At 38.2% G+C, this 19,787-nt stretch overlaps 1 protein-coding gene and 1 long non-coding RNA gene across 4 annotated transcripts in view; one reads left to right on the top strand and one right to left on the bottom strand.

Annotated features, from left to right (window-relative positions):
• Positions 1-2,032: 2,032 nt before the first annotated feature.
• LOC130047667 (uncharacterized) overlaps positions 2,033-19,787 on the bottom strand; it is a 151,431-nt gene continuing 133,676 nt past the window's right edge. For 2 of the 3 annotated variants that reach the window (XR_008796482.1, XR_008796483.1), the window contains exons 4-12: positions 17,921-18,819; positions 17,193-17,339; positions 15,427-15,555; positions 14,537-14,679; positions 13,375-13,501; positions 10,303-10,405; positions 5,827-5,956; positions 4,825-5,330; positions 2,033-2,128 (exon numbers count right to left, since the gene is read on the bottom strand). This is a non-coding gene — a long non-coding RNA (uncharacterized LOC130047667). The remainder of the gene's footprint in view (positions 2,129-4,824; positions 5,331-5,826; positions 5,957-10,302; positions 10,406-13,374; positions 13,502-14,536; positions 14,680-15,426; positions 15,556-17,192; positions 17,340-17,920; positions 18,820-19,787) is intronic. The other variant, XR_008796481.1, reaches the window with a different exon arrangement.
• Positions 3,305-5,796, top strand: LOC130047657 (uncharacterized). Its single transcript, XM_056143032.1, has 2 exons — positions 3,305-3,398; positions 3,656-5,796. The coding sequence occupies exon 2, from the start codon at positions 3,686-3,688 to the stop codon at positions 5,357-5,359; it is 1,674 nt and encodes a 557-aa protein (XP_055999007.1). The 5' UTR covers positions 3,305-3,398; positions 3,656-3,685; the 3' UTR covers positions 5,360-5,796.

Below are 19,787 nucleotides of genomic sequence, written 5' to 3'. Positions count from 1 at the left end.
TTTCACCTTCACAAAATGATAGAAAATAGTACAAATGACTAAATAGGAGAAATATTTCAAGCCACATAAAATCTGTAAAATTCGGGAGCTTCGCCCCCTGGACCCCCACGAGGGCTTCACCCTGGACCATCTGCCTCATAAAGTGGTGACCCCGTAACAGCAATTCCTGGATCCGCCCCTGCATTATGCTTATTAATTAACCCTAACCCACTTTTTAATTATTTTTTTTTATGTAAAGGAACACATTATAGATATCACTAAAGGTTTTTGACTCATTTTGTTTTAGTCAATGCAATGTGCACTTATAATTTTTCGCCGCGTTGTTTACCTATCTAAAACCGTAAAATTGTTTTTAAAAAAATTATCTTACACTCTGTAACTAATCATTATGAAACAGTCAATTAAAATATTTCATCGTGCAATTTTTAAAACTGCCATGATATTATGATACTGTGACTAGCACATGTTTTGTACGTGTACGCGTCCTTTGTCACTTGATTTTGTCAGATTTCTTCATGTTACACGTTTTTCTTAAGCCTGGGAATATGCGATTACTTCGGAGTTTTAACTTTCCTTTTGCAGTAAACGACTGATGTACTTACCCATCTAAATGCGGCGAAATTTTAGAGGGTTACGTTTGAATTCTTCATTTAGTAACAATTAAATTACTGGCTTTAATTTTTGATTTGGTTATAATTACGGGGGGGGGGGGGGGGGGGGCTCGTTATATCGCACCTTGGTACATCATTTTTCGAAGCTTGGGTGATGTTATATATATATGAACTTTAAACAAAGAAAATCTCGAGTCTGTTAAAACTTTATTGCTACAAACTCTCGTGCTCACTATCTTTAGTTTCTTTAAACGTATTGAGGGGACTCATTTAAATTACATTGTTATAAGAATGTCAACATACATGCATGATTTGTCTTTAAAACTTAATGAAGCTGTTCAAAAAGCAAATGAACAATTTTTGAAGATCTTTGTGCGCGGGATTAATTTGCTGTCGGTGTAAGAATATACAGAAAGTTTGTGATACACGATGAATCCGCACGCCGTTGATAAATTCGCGAGCCGACTTAAAAACCAAAATTTGAGAAAAATTTTAACGGCGCTATCTGCTCATTGGAGCGGCGAGTATTATGGTAATCGGAAAGAGGGCTCACTGTAAAGTTACTCAAGGGAATGTACAAATTATCCAAAACTCGTGATGAGCAAAACTTTGTCCAATATAGTCTCGGCTAATAATAATGATAATCTATTAAGTGATAGTGAGAAATTTAATAAGTGTGTCAGGCACCCACTCTATGAATCTGTCTACTTCAACCAACAGACGGGAAGCGTTCCTTCGGCCCCTAATTTGAGGCTGATCGACAATGCTTTTTTTTTTTAATATACGCATGTCCCAAACTGTGTACCTTGCAGTAAAGCAGAGAAAACTGCAATTGCTGTCGATTTCTGCTGGCGGCCGACATGCGTGTAAATTACTCCGCGAATCTGCAGCTTTTTCTATTTCGACTCTGTTGTTAATACATTTCACGGAAACAGACATTTTTTAAATTTGCAATTGAATTACAAGCATTTAACATATAAATTGTTTTCTTCGTGGAGAAACGAATGTAAAAACCGAATTGCAAACTCTTTTAAAACAAAGTTAGCGATTCGGTTTTTATATTCATTTCTCCATGAACAAAATAATTTATATATTCAATCCTATAATGATTTTACACACAACAGACATTTCCACAAAATATGTCCGGTTTAGGATTGTAAACTTTTTTGGTTTTTAATTTATAAAGCATTATCCCGATCATCCTGTTTTCCGAGAGATGGGTGTGATATTGTACGTGTTGGTTTCGGAGGATCGTTGGTTTCGCTGACTATATATAAACCTCCAAAATACAATAACAAGCATTATATTGTGATTTTTCTTCAATAAATCACTGGAAGAATTTTTTTTTTTAAATTTTTGCTGTATTTTACTATTTCAACAAAAACTAAAATATTCAGGAAATAAAACTCGAACACCTAATGTAGAGTAACCTCGCATGCGCGAGTGCAACAGAAGTTTAATTATAATATACACATGTACATATACATCTGGAGGCTCATTTTCCCACTCAACTCATTCTACAATAGAAAACAAAATATGTTAACAACATGTACATTGATATACAAAATAATGCGTAACGTATTTCATGGCATTCTCTCACCAGAGAGCACATTACGCAAGCTTCTCCTGGACGTTAAAATACGGGTAATTTACATGTCCTTTATCTGTACACAGGTGAGCGATTTATTGTAAATGTCTGTCAGGAAAATATAGCTTGCATAACGCTCCCTCTGGTGAGATAACGATTCCATACCCTTACAAACAATTACATGTACTAATAAAAAATTTGAGATGTGAGGTTGTGTGTTTAAAGGTGGAGAAACGTTGAATTTCATTAAATAGGCACATGTCATTTTTTTCACAGTGAGGGGGGGGGGGGGGGGGGGGGGGGGGCAGATCGGAGGGGAAATAGTAAAAATAAAATAAAAATTATTTCCTCAAAAAAAAAACAAAAAAAAATAATCCCGCCTACCCAATCCTTAATTGATTCATCAACTAAAACGGCCTAAACATTAAATGGGGGAGAGGGGGGTCATCTTTTGATACATGAATTCAATTCAAAACTTTAACTACTAAATATATATAATGTACTATCAAGAAGAGCATAAAATTAACATTAACATAAGAAACTGTCAAACACTGAACTTTTATTCTTGTCCCTTAATATGTTTATAAATATATGCATGTTTTATTTTTGATGCTTTGAAGTAAAATATACATAAAAAAGTTAATATCGCAATTTACGTGCATGAGTAAAATATTTCACAAATGTAGTTAATGGCCCTTTACAAAGCGCCCTGTAATGTAGAACTATAAGCCACAGGTCTTCAGATATGACGATGGAAACAGGGGTCCCGTGTCATGGTGGGCGTTGTCAAAATAAAGAACCCTCACTGTTACGAGTCAAACGGGGACCCACTGAATGACACCCCCCCCCCTCTCCTCCCCAGTGTCGTCAAGTTGACCTTGCAAATTTTTCTTTTGTACCTTAAACGCAATATTATTTGTGTGCACGGGGCGTAATTACAATAAGTATAATTAAAGAAAGCAGTTATTCATTGTATACATATTTGATTGCATTTTATTTTTTATGAAAGGAAATTCTATCTTCTGACGGAAATGTTGACACAGCTACCCAACGTGATTCAGGTCAAAACAAGTTTTAAAACTATTTAGACAATCGATAACACGTAGATAGTGTATACAGGCTGACACGCCGCACAGGTATTTAATTCTCAGGACTAGACGGAAGGTCGAAAGAACAGGGAGGCCATGTTGGATTTTAAGGTGAGACAAAATTATATATACGCATTCTGACATTGTAGTGTTAGTAGTATCGATATTTCTGTGATTAATGAGATAGATCTGATCACTTAACCTGTGATCAACGGAATCGATCTGCTCACTTCGTTACTAATTTCATAAAATTTCATTTCAAATATCAAATTCAATGACCACAGTGTTTCATATCATGCTATAATTCTAGCTTCTCAATTGTTTTGACCTGTCAACGTCTCTAATTAAGATTCTTTTTTTATTGACAGTAAAGTTCTCGTGTGATCCCGCCATCAGAAATGCATCCCCGGCGCAGTGCTCAGGAAGTCCTACTGTGTGACCTCTGTGAAACTGTCCCCCTACAGAGTCACTGTGAACTTTGTAATATAAATCTCTGTGTTAACTGTGCAGTAAAGCATCTCTCAGACTCGTCTAAAAGACACAATGTCGTGCCGTTTTTACAGAGAAAGGTTACCCCTAACTACCCAAAATGTCCGAAACACCCCGAAAAACACTGCGAACTTCACTGCGAGGAATGCAACATTCCTGTCTGTTCTACCTGCGTCTCCTCAGGTAAACACAAAGGTCACGATATGTCAGATATCCTGGAAAAACTCAGCGCTAAAACAGAAAGTTTACAAAAAGATCTAAAAGAACTCGAGACAAGAATTTACCCGCGATATGAAGAAATGGCCTCCGATGTGCAAACTGAAAAAGCCGAGTTAGAAACGAAATACGGGAAACTGACCACAATTGCTGACCAACAAGGAGAAATCTTACACCGGGAGATTACCGCCATTGTCAACCGACGGAAATCCGCCATTGCGGAGATGAAAACTAAACATCTGGAGGCACTAAATAAAAATACAGAAGAAATCACACAGAAAATGGCGGAACTCAAACAGATCATGTCCGACTTGAAATCAATCCTAAAATTAAATGACGTCTCCTTAACCTCTACTTACAAATCTAGGAATTCTGAATTTAGAACATTACCGCCTAAAGTCCGCGTTACAGTACCGAGTCTCTCTCCTCAGAAAATAAACAAAGATCAGCTCAATGAAATGTTTGGTTCTCTGCCGCCATTATCCATTAACACAGAACATGGCGACACAATGAAGTCAGCAGAAGCTGTATCGTCTCCTCCAGTCAAACCACTGCTTGATGAGCCGCGCGTCACCGCCACCATAAACACTGGGTATAGCAGGTTCTTAGACAGACTATTCAGTGTTAGCTGTCTGAGTGAAGATCAAGTCTGGACATGCGGGATAAACAACACCATGAAGCTGCTCAACCTCCAGAGTAAACTACTGACATCAATACAAACCAAGTCAGGGAACAGACCAATAGACATAGCAGTGACACGGGACGGAGATCTTGTTTATACTGACTATGATGATAACACTATAAACTTAATTAAGAATAAACAGATACAGACCGTGATCACACTACAGGGGTGGAGACCTCTCTCTGTCTGCTGTACCGCGGGTAACGACCTCCTGGTTATCATGGACAGTGATGATGTCAAACAATCCAAAGTCGTGCGTTACTCCGGCTCCACAGAGAAACAAAGCATTCAGTTTGATGATCAGGGTCGTCCTCTCTACTCATCTGATGGTGACAGTAAATACCTCAGTGAGAACAAGAACCTGGATATCTGTGTGGCTGACTGTGGAGCTAGTGCAGTAGTGGTGGTCAATCAGTCAGGAAAACTCCGATTTAGATACACTGGTCATCGCTCTAATACCAAGCAATCATTTACTCCACACGGCATCACTACAGACAGCCAGAGTCACATCCTGACAGCAGACGGTAACAATCGCCGTATCCACATCCTAGATCAGGACGGACAGTTCCTCCGTTACATTCACTGTGGTTTACGCGGTCCATGTGGTTTATGTGTGGACATCAGAGACAACCTCTTTGTGGCTGAGCGTCACACTGCTAAAGTGAAGAAAATCCAATATCTATAATCACAGTGTTAATTACACAGCTCTACAGTGTTAATTACATCTACCAACACAGTGTTAATTACATCTACCAACACAGTGTTAATTACACAGCTCTACAGTGTTAATTACATCTACCAACACAGTGTTAATTACATGTCTAACCAGAGAGTAAAATTACAACACCGTGTTAATTACATCTGCTTGTTAATTACAATCCTGTGTACATAACAACCCTATGTTAATTACAATCCTGTGTAAAATACAGCCCTGTGTTAATTACAGTCCTGTGTTAATTACAGCCTGTGTTAATTACAGCCCTGTGTACATTACAGTCCTCTGTTTGTGATGTGTAACATGTACTTGTGTTTGTGAGTTTAACAGAACATTATTTTGTTTGTGAATTAATTCAATATGTGTTTGATTTTACAATGTATATATTAGATAAACATGATACAGAGTTCAGTCTTACATTATTACTGAGTACTTACTTAGATTTGTAGTACTGTAACAGAGAGTGACCCCAAACGTCCGGTCTTCATCACAGGTCTTCAGATTCAAGGTCACAGTCTTCTGTTTACCATCAATAACGTCACACCACTTATCTAAATCTCCACCGTCCTACAAAATAAACAAAGTGTAATCATATCAAACTGAATTGTCAAGGATAGTCTGTCATATATTTACATGTTTACATATATGTCAATGTAATGGGAAGGAAAAGACGATATGGCTGAACCGGTGTCACAACGGGGATCGAATCCAAGGCCTTCGTTCCCACGATATGAAAGGACCAGGGATTGGACCCGAGACCCCTGTATTACTAGTCAGGTGCTCTAACCACTGAACTATCCAGATTGATATCAATGGTTTGACTGGACGAGGAATCAAACCCGAGACCCCTGTATTACATATGTAATAGTCAGGTGCTCTAACCTCTGAGATATCCACACCGATATCCACAGTACAAAGGGAACTTTTCCCATTACAATTTGTCTGTTGTTATTAACTTTTCGCATTATGATCTCCTCTGGGAATTCAAGTTTGTTCAAATGAAGTTCAAAGGGGAAATAATCAAGAAAAGGGAAAAATAGGGTGGGGTCATTTAAAAATCTTCTCAAGAACCACTGGGCCAGAAAAATTGAGATTGATGTAAAAGTTTCCTGATATGTATCATAGATACAAGTTTGTTAGAACCACGGTCTGCCGGGGGTGGGGTAGGACGTCATCAGGAGATCAAAGTTTTACATGGAGATAGAGAGGAAAAATCTTCACAAGACTAGAAGGTCATAATTAATCACATCAATATGCAAGCATGCCCAGGTAGTACAGATTCAAATTTGTTCAAGATGTTGTCCTCGGGGGGGGGGGGGGGGGGGGGGCAATAATGGACACAAGTTTTATACGGGGATATTTAGGGACACGTTTTTGAAATTCTTCATCTCAACAACAGCAGGGTCATGTTAATATGCAAACACGTTCAGATAGTGCAGGTAATTCACTTAAACAAATCATTTTCAAGTGTAGCAGGTGTGCGGATTTAAGTGTTTATTCTCTTGCGACTATATCCGGGGAGGGGGGCATATTGTCCTGTCCTGTATGTCTGCCCCCTACTTTAACATTGCTACATGTGTACTAACTTTTGAATTGTGGGTCATATGCCTCTCATATTTCATATATCGGTATTATATGCAACAAGACCTTCCTAATAGTTTTTAACCCTGTGACCTTAACTGTAATTAGAGTTTGACTTTTTATTAAGAATACCAAACTCAAGCAGTATCTCCTGAACTATTTAAATAAAGCCTTTGGATTTTGTATATAGATTCCTTATGACAGAACCTTACATCTTACACCATTTTCTTTGAGTTTGTAGTCTTGACCTTAAAGTTTGACTTATCTTTCAAAACTTGAGCTGAAACTTGAACCTTGCTGCTCATCACTTTTGAATTGTGAGTGATAGGTCTTTCATTTTTTATATGTTCTTCTTGTGACAAAACATTTTTACGTATCAAAGTTTTTAAACTTGTGACTTCAGAGTTTGACCAACTTTTAAGAAAACCTCATCAAGATCATATCTTTGGAACTATATGACCTGGTGTTTTCATGTTTTGTATATAAAATATCTTATGACGGTACCCTTTGATAAGATGATATTGTGACAAGGCCATTCCTTTCCTTCCTTGTCACAATAATTGATGAGGCCTTTCCTTTCCTACCGATCCCGTGGGGATCCGGGTTAGAATAGGCCCTCAGTACCCCTTGCTTGTCGTAGAAGGCGATTAAATGGGGCAGCAGTGGTGACATCTCCATACGAGTGAGATATTCTCAAGAGGGACGTTAAACAATATTCAATCAATCCTTTCCTACCAAAGTTGTTGACCTTGTAACCTTAACCTTGATCTTGACCTACTTGTAGAAAAACTTATCTAAGGCAATATTTCCTTAAATATTTAGGTAGGTCTTTCATACTTCATATATAGATTTCTTATGGGAAAACCTTTCATCTGATACCATGACCTTTGACCTTGTATCAAGGTTATGTAGTGCTCATTTTGGGCTATGTTAGGATCACAATATGGGGTTAATTTTTTTTTTTGAAATAAAGGTTGAAAACAAATCTTTTTCAAGATCCCAACAGCAGAATAAGAGGGTTTATCTTGATTCAGGTGAGCATTGTTGCCTATGAGGCTCTTGTATTTGTGACTGATGAATTACCTTTAAGCATGACATTTTAACTTGGCCTGAGGCTGGTTCCATGTTACTCACTTGGATGCACACCTGACTAGAGATTCTGAGAGCACCTGACTAGAGATTCTGAGAGCAGTGGACTAGAGATTCTGAGAGCAGCGGACTAGAGATTCTGAGAGCACCTGACTAGAGATTCTGAGAGCACCGGACCAGAGATTCTGAGAGCACCTAACTAGAGATTCTGAGAGCACCGGACCAGAGATTCTGAGAGCACCTGACTAGAGATTCTGAGAGCACCTGACCAGAGATTCTGAGAGCACCTGACTAGAGATTTTGAAAACACCGGACTAGAGATTCTGAGAGCACCTGACTAGAGATTCTGAGAGCACCGGACCAGAGATTCTGAGAGCACCTAACTAGAGATTCTGAGAGCACCGGACCAGAGATTCTGAGAGCACCTGACTAGAGATTCTGAGAGCACCTGACCAGAGATTCTGAGAGCACCTGACTAGAGATTTTGAAAACACCGGACTAGAGATTCTGAGAGCACTTGACTAGAGTTTCTAATAGCACCTGACTAGATATTCTGGGACCCTGGGTTTGACTTCCAATCTAGTCCATTGTATTTTTTATAGCAAACAGCTATGTCTACAAATATTCATGGAAAATTAAGCTGTCCTACAGCAGAAAATAATCCCATACTTGAAAAGTAAGTCTGGATCCTTTAAGGGGTATTTATGTCTCCCCTCTTCCCGGGGGAGAAGTATTATTTTTGTACAAAGTTACAGTGGATCTGAGGGGTGGAGAGTGTAAACTAGTTTGTGTACATATCTCCTCCTATATGGCTTATCGGAGTTCATTATGTCTTTGTTCCTGCCCACGCTTTCTCTTCCATGCCATGCTGTACATAAAAGGGGGTTTCATTTGATGCACGTCCAATTTGGGGAGCTGGGGAGTTATTTGTTTTTCATAAACAACTTCTATTAAACAGGCTTCTACACAACAAATTTCCTGTCATTTCAAATCACGTGATTCAAGATTTCTGAGTCAGCATTAAGAAACCTATCAATTCCGGATGATTTGTTTTTGTACAAAGTCCCACTTAAACTTTGATTCCATTATGACCCCATCTTAACCCCCTCCCCCTCCCGCTATAACCATGATTTGAAAATACTTCAATTTTAATACCTTGGGATGCGTGTATATTAGTATGAGTATTCATGACCCTGTTGTCAGAGTTATAAAGATATTCCCTATGCTGTCTGACGTGTTTCATACCGATTGTTAGTCCTTTCTTGGCACACTGATTTTGACTACAGATAACTCTGTTTACAAGATCAGGACATCAGGCTCACGGCGAGTGTGACCGGTCGACAGGGAATGCTCACCCCTTCTAGGCACCTAATACCACCCCTGGTGTGTCCAAAGGTCCGTGTTTGCCCAGCTATCTATTTTGTATTGCTTATAGGAGTTATGAGATTGATCACTGTTCGTTATCTACGCCTTTCCTATAATCCCTATATAACAATTTGATTTCCTATTGTGATCTCACCCTATCCCCAGGGGCAAAATTTGAACAAATTTGAATTTGCTCTTCCTGGAAATGCTTGCACATTAACATATAGTGATCATGACCCTGTTTTTCTTAAGAAGATTGTTAAATATGTATCCTATATATCTCCCTTTAAAACTTAGATCCCTTATCGTGGCCCCATCCTACCTCCAGAAGCCAAGATTGGGAGAAACTTTAAACTACATTACCTGGGGATAATTGTATATCAAAGTATTCATGACCCTGATGTAAGATTATTAAAGATACTTCCTATACATTCCTATGTAAAACTCTGATTCCCTATAGTGGCCTCACCTTACCCCTAGCAACCTTAATTTGAACAAACTTGAATCTGCACTGCCTGGGAATAAATGCTTGCATATCAATATGATTTCTATTATGACCCTTTTGTTCCCTGAGAATTTTTAATGCTTTATCCTATGCATCACCATGTAAACTTTGATCACCCATTGTGACCCCATTTTACCCATTTGAGACAAGTTTGGCTGATATTAGAGCTGTGGTACATGCTTGAGAAGAAGTCGAAAATGTTGAAAGAAAGTTAAGGAAGAGACGAATAGACTGATGCTGGACAATAATTCATCAGAATAGCTCACTTTAGCTTTCAGCTCATGTGAGCTAAAAAGAGTTAACACTACATGCCCCAGTCACAGCATGAATGAGGCATAAAAACGGAACATTTTGAATAATTTCATAAACAAACCTGACATTTTTTACAGTGATAGAGCTATCCAAGTCCTACAAGAATGTCAGGCGCAGGGCAATTATCTTCGTCAATCAGCCAGACATCTCGAGTAACTGCTACCCTGTAAAATTTATTTCAACATTAAGGATTAGGTAACCAAAATGATTTCTTCACACCATTATATTATGCTATTAGGACATGAATGTCTACAAAAAATCCATGTATTCATTCTGAATGTACCAAACTGAGAACAAACCTCAATTTGAAAACATTCATAACACAATATCTAACCTCTGTATACATCAAGTCCTAGGCGACATCAATAAAAAGTTTCTCGCACCCTCACCTCCCAACATAAATTTTAGAAAATAGTTCTCTATCCCCTCATATATCAACATAAAGTTCAGAAAATAGTTCTCCATCCCCTCACATCACAATGTAAAGTTCAGAAAATAGTTCTCCATCCCCTCACATCACAATGTAAAGTTGAGAAAATAGTTCTCCATCCCCCCACGTCTCAATGTAAAGTTCAGAAAATAGTTCTCATCCCTGTCACCTCACTACATAAAGTTCAGAAAGCAGTTTTCCAACCCCTCACGTCTCAACGTTCAATCCAGAAAATAGTTCACCACCCCCTCACCTCCCAACGTAAAGTTCAGAAAATAGTTCACCACCCCCTCAACTCCCAATGTAAAGTTCAGTATTTGTAAATATGTTTAATACCTAAACCATGTACATATATGAATAAAGAGTCTTAAAAGTCCATTGTTACTTATTCCTATTTCTCCATACATTTTATGGCATCATATCAACAATTTTTACTTAAGGGCAGATTCAACTCAGAATTTAAGAATAAAGGATTGATGAAAAATCAATCGAAAACATTATGTGTTGTTGAATTAGTGTACCTGGTGTCAACAACAAAACGTTTACACCAGGTCCATGGTCCACACCGCTCAACTGAGTCACCTTGGCCCATATTCAAAGATTTTTCCTATATAATAACATGTACCACTTTGATCCCTATTGTGCCCCCATCCTACCTCCAGGGTTGATGAATTTTACAAACTTGAATCTGCACTATGTCAGGAAGCTTTCGTGTAAATGTAAAGGGCCAATGGTTCTTTAGAAGATATTTAAAGAGTTTCCCTATATATTTGTTTATAAAACTTTGATCCATTATTGTGCCCCAATCCTTCCCATGAATGGGGGCAATAATTTTAACAAACTTGAATTTACACTATGTGAGGAAGCTATCAGGTGAATGTAGACCTTTTTGGTCCAGTGAATTTTCAAAAGACGATTTTTAAAGATTTTCCCCATACCTAGTTACCTCGGTATATCGCCACTCATTATATCGCCATCCCCACATACCGCCATCGAAATGTGTACAGCGGATTTCCATAAACCCTAAACATCCTATATAACACCTACCTCGCCTATCGCCACCTGTTTTCAGGTACAAAAGGTGAAACTGCCTTTCTAAATCCCCGATGACAATGCCAACGACCAAGGATCAAAAGCCCTAATTATACATAGTTGGTCTGCTCCGCTGAATCAGAGCGAAACTAAATTTATTATGTGTCATGAAAACAGGTAAGCATAGGTAACTGCAATAATAACTTTAATATACTCAATTAAAAATTGTCTCTGAAATTGCCCAGTAGTGTTGCCTACGCATGAACAACTGAGAAACGAAACTACTATCGGCTGCAAACTTCCACCAATCTTCATGTGCACACTAACTAAATCTCTGTTCGATGGGATTTGCTATCAATTGCTGTACATTTTGTGTATCATGCGACTTTTGTGTGTATTTATTTGTGTGACATCATATTTCTGTGTCCCAGAAAAAAGATGCAGCCATTGCATGTGTGTTTGTCAACCATTCAACCCATTCAGTCAGTGTAGAACCTACCATGACACAAATGAAACTATTGTAGATATACTTACATGTTTTACAAATGCACAAGGGCAGAATATGCATTTTTTAGTAAAGTTTAAAGAAGTAAAGCAAAACAATTATTTTTACATATCGTGTCATATGTGGACGACAATAGCTGGCGATATAACGTGGTAACATTGTGCATTTGTATGTAAAACTTTGATCCCTATTATGGCTCCATCCTACCCTCGGACGCCATAATTTTAACAATTTTGAATCTGCACTATTTCAGGAAGCTTTCATGTAAATTTGTACTTTCCTGGGGCAGTGGTTTTTGAGAAGAGGATTTTCAAAGATTTTACCTATATATTCGCATGTAAAAGTTTGATCCCCTAATGATCCCCTAATGAATTCCCTTTACCCAAGAATGATTTATGCCATGATTGGCTGAAATTGATCGAGTGGTTTTGGAGATGAAGATTTTTATAAATCGTCAATGTATTTTCACTATTTCTCTATTAACTCCCCTTGGAAAGAGGCATGGTCCTTCATTTGTACAAAGTTGAATCCCTTCACCCAAGAATGCTTTGTGCCAAGTTTTGTTGAAATTGGCCTACTGGTGCTAGAGAAGAAGATGAAAATGTGAAAAGTTTACGATGACCCCGACAACAGCGGACAATGTGCAAATTTCGGTCAGAAAAGCTCACTTAATCCTTCGGCTCTGGAGAACTAAAAATGGATCTAATGTACATTATTTCAGCCCAATAAATTTCAGAATGTCCGTTTTACGATAATTGGGGTCATTGGCCTGTTGTGTTTGCCCTTGCCAGGCACCGATGGTCTTATCCTATCCCCTGAAGCCAGAATTAAAAAGATAATAATATATTTAAGGAGGGTTTCAAAAGACTTAAAGAGGTTTCTTCATTTCTACCTCTGTAGTTCTGGAGACGATACTTAAATGATCCCATCCTATCTTTTTTCATTTGTTGATTATCCAACCTTTGAAGGTGGGAGTCCCTTCATTTACACGATTTTTAATCCTTTAACAGTACTAAGTTTGGTTGAAATTGGGCTCTGTGATTGTAGATAAGTTAAAAAATAAGTTTACAGACAGACGGACAGACAGATGTACAACAGACAACTGGTGATCAGAAAAGCCCACTTGAGCTTATAGTTCAGATGAGTTAAAAAGATAGAAATTTTACCAGCTCCATTCAAAAGTTTGTCTCCAGAAATGGATCAGATGCTAAGAAAACCTTTGTCTTCTTTTAAGAGATACCGGTAAGAACTGCTCCTACTACAGGGTGTCACCATCTCATGAGGACCAGGGAGCTGAAAAACCAAAGTGACAATGAGTGCTGGAATGGCCAGAAATCAGACAGGTAAATGAAAGTTTGAACAAATTAAAAATCCTCTTGAATTTAGTGAAAGGAAACCAGCTTGTTCTCTTTTAAACAGGAGACTCACTGACCTTATTGGTCACCTGAACATTGGTTATATGTAACACTAAGACTAGAAAGTCAATAACAATTTTCCTATATTGACCCTGCCTTCGAGCGTGACCCAGACAGAGGGGCCGTGGATTTTACAATTTTAATTCAGGTTTTTAAAGGTCTTCATTTCGAGGGCCTGGACCTTTCCAATAATGGAATAGTTGGCATTGGGAATGGGAACTTATCTCATCCCCTATAGACCCTAAAAATTCCAGAAATTCGAGGGCTTTTCAAACATCATAAAAAAGCATTCAGATGGTGAGCCCTCCTATACACATTATCAAAACAGACAGGTATACAGACATTGCTGTACCATAATACGTCACATCTACAGACAGACATACAGACATTGCTGTACTATGATACGTCCCATCTACAGACAGACATACATACATTGCTGTACCATAATACGTCCCATCTACAGACGGACATACAGACATTGCTGTACCATAATACGTCCCATCTACAGACAGACATACAGACATTGCTGTACCATAATACGTCCCATCTACAGACGGACATACAGACATTACTGTATCAAAATATGTCCCATCTACAGACAGACATACAGACATTGCTGTACCATAATACACCCCATCTACAGACGGACATACAGACATTGCTGTACCATAATACACCCCATCTACAGACGGACATACAGACATTCCTGTACTATAATATGGTACAATGCATGTAGCTATAACTCATATCTTTCACTATGAACCAAATTTAGAACATTCAAACATTTAATATGTAAAAAAAAACACCATTAACAAGTGTTGTATTATAATTTACATAGTCTAAGGGAGATCACTGTAAAATATGCCTGCATGCTCTTTACATGATCTAAACTTTTTACATTAAATATGAATACTTCTCTTAGTCTTCTCAGGGCAAATGATGACACCCATTGATTGCTACATCCCATCAATTTTCAATAAAGTGTTCAGTCTCAAACATCAGGCAATGATGGAGTGGTGAGTTAAGAAAATGTCTTCTGCCCATTCACACAAGTCCCTAAAAAATTTCAATGATAGGTTATTGCCAAAATTGAGAATGTAAATGAGGCTGAGATGGTTGAGTCACATATGTTGCCAGCTGGTAAATGTCACATCCCTCAGGAGCCAAGTTCATACATGTAATGATCCCTGTTTAGAGTGATGCAATGTACAATAACCCCCTGTACACATTATGTACTCGAGGGTGGGTGAGTCGTTCTTGCAACCAGCAACACAAACTGTGTACTCCTTCCATGGAAGTGTCACCTCAAAGCATGAAAATAATTAAAATGTTGGAATGAACTTTGTTGAATACATGGACACTTACATGAAGAAAATGACAAAACAAAGATGATGCTGACTATAGTGTTAGTTTATATGACAAATAAAACATCAGACTCATTTTTAAATAGTTGCCTTTAAACATATAAAGTGTGTAACAAGAAGATTTGATTTATTTGTTCAAGATATTAGAAATATTTGTTTTGTTTTCTTAAATAATCGCTAGTAGTTAACGTGGTTAATAGGTATAATATGTATATACTATTTGTTAGTGAGTTTCAATAATGAATGTTTGAAATCTAAGAACTTTTTTATTGAAAGTGTTTTATTTTATTCAGTCATGAAATTTGAGCTAACCGTTTTCATATCTATTGGGCCAAAGGGGCAGTAAAAGTTCTCAGATGATTCTAAAAAAAATAAGTTGATAGCCGGCCAAGTGACCACGAATTAAGTATACATAATTTAAAATAATGTAGCCCTGTACCTCGTGATGCTCCTCAAGAAACTTCTCTGATCGGACGCACTCTTCTGATAATGGACGAGACAGCTCCATTCAATGTCTGTGTGCAGGGTAGCTGCTACGATCCCCACCATTAGCTTAGTGGACAACATCCTTGATAAAATATAGACAACACGATTCGAATAAAACACATCAACATCTCAGTTCAAAAACAAAAACGAGCAAGTCATAATGTAGACAGGATCACGAGCCCGATACAAAAAAGTAGACATCCCAAGCATCATTCTAATTGTTCAGACAAAAAAAGTAGACATCCTGAGCATCATTCTAATTATTCAGACAAAAAAGTAGACATCCTGAGCATCATTCTAATTGTTCGGACAAAAAAGTACACATCCCAAGCATTGTTTTCATTGTTCAGACAAAAGAGTAGACATCCCGAGCATCATTTTAATAGTTCAGATACAAATCATTAGTTTTTCAATTATTATTTCTATTTTTAATTTTTACACAAAATGATGCATTTTTCATGGACTGTGCCCCACAACAAAATCCCGCAGGCATAAATAGTGCATCCCCCCACCCTGGGGTCATGATGTATTGTAAACAAACTTCATTGTGAATCTACAAGACTAGTACACATGATAAACTTTTGATGTTGTGCCCCACAACTAAATTCTACAGGTGGAAATAGTGCATCCTCCCTACCTGGGCTCAAGGGTGGTGATGCAAACAAACTATGACTCTACAAGGGTGGTGATGTAAACAAACTATGACTCTACAAGGGTGGTGATGCAAACAAACTATGACTCTACAAGGGTGGTGATGCAAACAAACTATGACTCTACAAGGGTGGTGATGTAAACAAACTATGACTCTACAAGGCTGGTGATGTAAACAAACTATGACTCTACAAGGGTGGTGATGTAAACAAACTACGACTCTACAAGGGTGGTGATGTATACAAACTACGACTCTACAAGGGTGGTGATGTATACAAACTATGACTCTACAAACCAAGAAGATGCTAGAACACATAATTTTGAAGAATTGCATTCATTTGGTCCTTGAAATGATTTTCATTAAAAATGTCTGGATTGACCATACGTAATAATTAAAACTCTTTTTTACCTCATCCTTCCCCCAGGGGTCATCTTATTAATAACATGAAATAACTGTAATCTACACATGAAGATGATCATCTGAGTTACAGTGTTATGACCCCATCTTGAACCCAAGAGTCGTGTTGTGCACAAATTTAATGTACAAGATAATGCTTGTATATCTATTTGTAAAATGAATTTAAATTTGTGGTTCCTAAATAGAAAATTTATCTTAGAAGAAAACAGTTTTTCTCTGTGACTTCACCCTGACCTCAGGAGTTATGGTATGAACAAACTTGAATGTACACTTCATGAGGATACATGTATATTAATTTCTCTATATATACCAATAACCATTGCAATTCTTCAGAAGATTTACGACAGAGACTTGATGGGCATTACTGGTCACTCAAGCTTTTCATATTTTTGCAGCTCCAGCTTTTTTTCCCCCTTATATAACTGGTACCGATAAACGGTACCATTCCCAATGCCAAAAACCGTTGATTTTTCCCAATTTTGAGACTAAAAATTCCCAACTTACTTTCTGAAAAATAGACCGCTGACATCGTAATTTACTTAGTCTGAAACGTTGTACAAGTTAACTAAAATGTTCACTTCCGGTATTAAATCGAAAGTACAGGGAAAAGAGTACCAATTATTTTCCCATAGAACTCAATACAAACCTACCTGTGCACATGTAGGAAATTTGAGTTCTGGAATTTCTGTGTCATGAGATCTGTCACCATGTGAATGAGCTGCACCATCTATGGACATTGACATTACCAGGAGTGAAAGACTCTGACAATTCTGATGATATTTGGATCTGATTTTTGACTGTAATAAATAAAATGTTATTAAAGTTACACGATTCTGTTTTTTCTTATGTATGAAATAATTTCAAGGCATCATATTGACAATTTCTTTATAAGGGTAGATTCTACCCCGATTTTAAGGAGGACCCCCCAAATTGCAAAAAAAGTAAGAAAAACTGCTAAATATGTCTTTTCAAAGAAGTCTGAATAACAATTTTCTGTAAGATCAAGAAAGAGAAACCATGTAGGAATCTAATAAATCTAGTGGTTCTTAATATGTTCTCCCAGCTGCTGATGTAGGTGAGATAACTTTAACCCCCCCCCCCTTACACAAGAACATTAGGGACATGACCAGTGCCTCCCCATCTTATCTGTTTACAAAGATCTTAGATAAGGGTCAGTCCAGCATTTTACTACATCATCACAGCTCAGGCTCTGCTGCACTGAACAACATCCATTATTTGAAAAATACTGCAATTTGAAATTGGAAAAATTGAAAATATCCCAACATGCCAAAGTTTGAGAAGGGCAATACCCAGGGCTTTAAATTCAAATCTGTGCCTTCTAATAAGGGCATGCAGAGAGTGAAAGAAAAAATTGTACCTGCTCCATATGAAAGACTGCCTCCTGAAATGGATCAGTTAGTGAAGGACCCTCCTTCAGCTTCAGAAAAACAGGAAATGCTCCCGCGGCCATGGTGCCACCATTTGTTACGCCCAGGAAGCTGAAAAATGAAGGTGGAAATGAGTGCCGGAATGCTCAAATGCTATACATGTAAGTAAAATTTTGATTAATTTAATGATCATCGATGAAATTTTCAAGACATTTTTGGCAAAGGAACCACCTCGTTATATGTTACGTCAGAGAATATGAAAAATATAGCTCCCAAGAGAGTGTTTCTCATGAAATCTACTGCTAAATGTAAATACATGCAGATATATGTAAACTAAGGCATGATACAAGCAGTTAATAAGTCATGCATCTGACTAACTACCAATCTGGAAGATTTAAACAACAAAATTAAAAAATACATCAGTTGTTAGTGTTGTATGATAATTCTCAAAGTCTAAGGGAAGTAACTGCCTGTACACTATTTGCACTCCAAACCTTTTATGAGAGAAATGAATACTTCTCTGACTCTTCTTAGGGTAAACCAGGACTCGCACAGGCTGCTACATCTCGGCAAGACAGTGGCCATGTTTAACGAGGTGTTCCGCCTCCACCAGCAAGGAAGTCCAGACTGTCGGGGTATCCTGACTTGGGATCTAGACACTGAGGAGAGGCGTGGCCTTGCCACCCGGATGAGGATGACATACTCCGAGTGTCCGTTCCTGTCTGACCTGTACAATTTGTATGAGGAGGTAGAGACCAAATCCCCAGGGAGAAAGGCTGCCACTGTAAACTACGGTTTACAAGTTGGCCTAAGTCAAACCCCTTTAGGAAATGATGGGTTGAGGAAAATTCTACTTTCAACCAACACCCCTCCCCCTTCACGCAAGTCCCTACAAAAATCAAGTAACAAAGTTCAGGTCAAAATTGTCAACCTTAATAAAGAGGATATGAGTCACAGGTGTCACCAGCTGGTGGAAATCAACACCCTCAGGGGAAATGAGTCCCCACATACCATCTCTGTTCAGAGCGATGGTATGTACAACAAGAGGCCCAGGGGCCTTATAGGTCACCTGAGTATCATGTAACAACCTTCCAATGTTTGAATTAGGTTTGTGTTTAAATATAAGAATTTTACTTTTGGATGGAAGAAACATTGAATAGCTATGTGGTCAGCCCCGCCTTTGCACCAGAACCCCTGACCCAGGGGCCATAAATTTCAGTTTTGAAAGAAGCATCCTTGATCATCATTATCATACTATTAGTTTGTCTACTTAATACCCAGCAGCAGAGGAGAAGATTTTCAAAGAAATAAAATGCATTTTCACTATATGATCAATAGGGCCCCACCCTAATACCAGAACCCCTGACCCAGGGGCCATAAATTTCACAATTTTGAAAGAGGCATCCTTGCTCATCATAACCATGCTATTGGTTTGTCTACTTAATACCCAAGGACAGAGAAGAAGATTTTCAAAGAAATAATGCATTTTCACTATATGACTTATAGAGCCCCACCCTAGCACCAGAACCCCTGATCCAGAGGCCATGAATTTCACAATTTTTTAACAAGAGGTACTGTGAGCAATGCTCACTAAGAATACCCCCGCTTACCCCAATCTCCCAAAGGGTGTTGGTAATAGGTATAAACTACCTCTTTTCTGAGTGTTGCTACTTCGATGTCCAGTGCGCATGACCTTTGACCTTTTGAACCCCAAAATTGATAGGGAACATCTTCATCCCATGGGTAGTCCATATGTATGATATGGTGACTGTAGGTGGAAAGGATAACGCTTTAGAGCCCGGAAACCATATTGCTACTTCAATGTCCAGTGCACTTGACCTTTGACCTTTTGACCCC

The sequence above is a fragment of the Ostrea edulis genome, chromosome 7, assembly GCF_947568905.1.
Source record: "Ostrea edulis chromosome 7, xbOstEdul1.1, whole genome shotgun sequence".
In the NCBI taxonomy this organism is placed as follows: domain Eukaryota; kingdom Metazoa; phylum Mollusca; class Bivalvia; order Ostreida; family Ostreidae; genus Ostrea; species Ostrea edulis.
This window is presented reverse-complemented; position numbering and strand designations above follow the sequence as displayed.

Coding starts and splice junctions, on each gene's coding strand:
- LOC130047657 (XM_056143032.1), top strand. CDS start 3,686: ATGCATCCCCGGCGCAGTGCTCAGGAAGTCCTACTGTGTGACCTCTGT.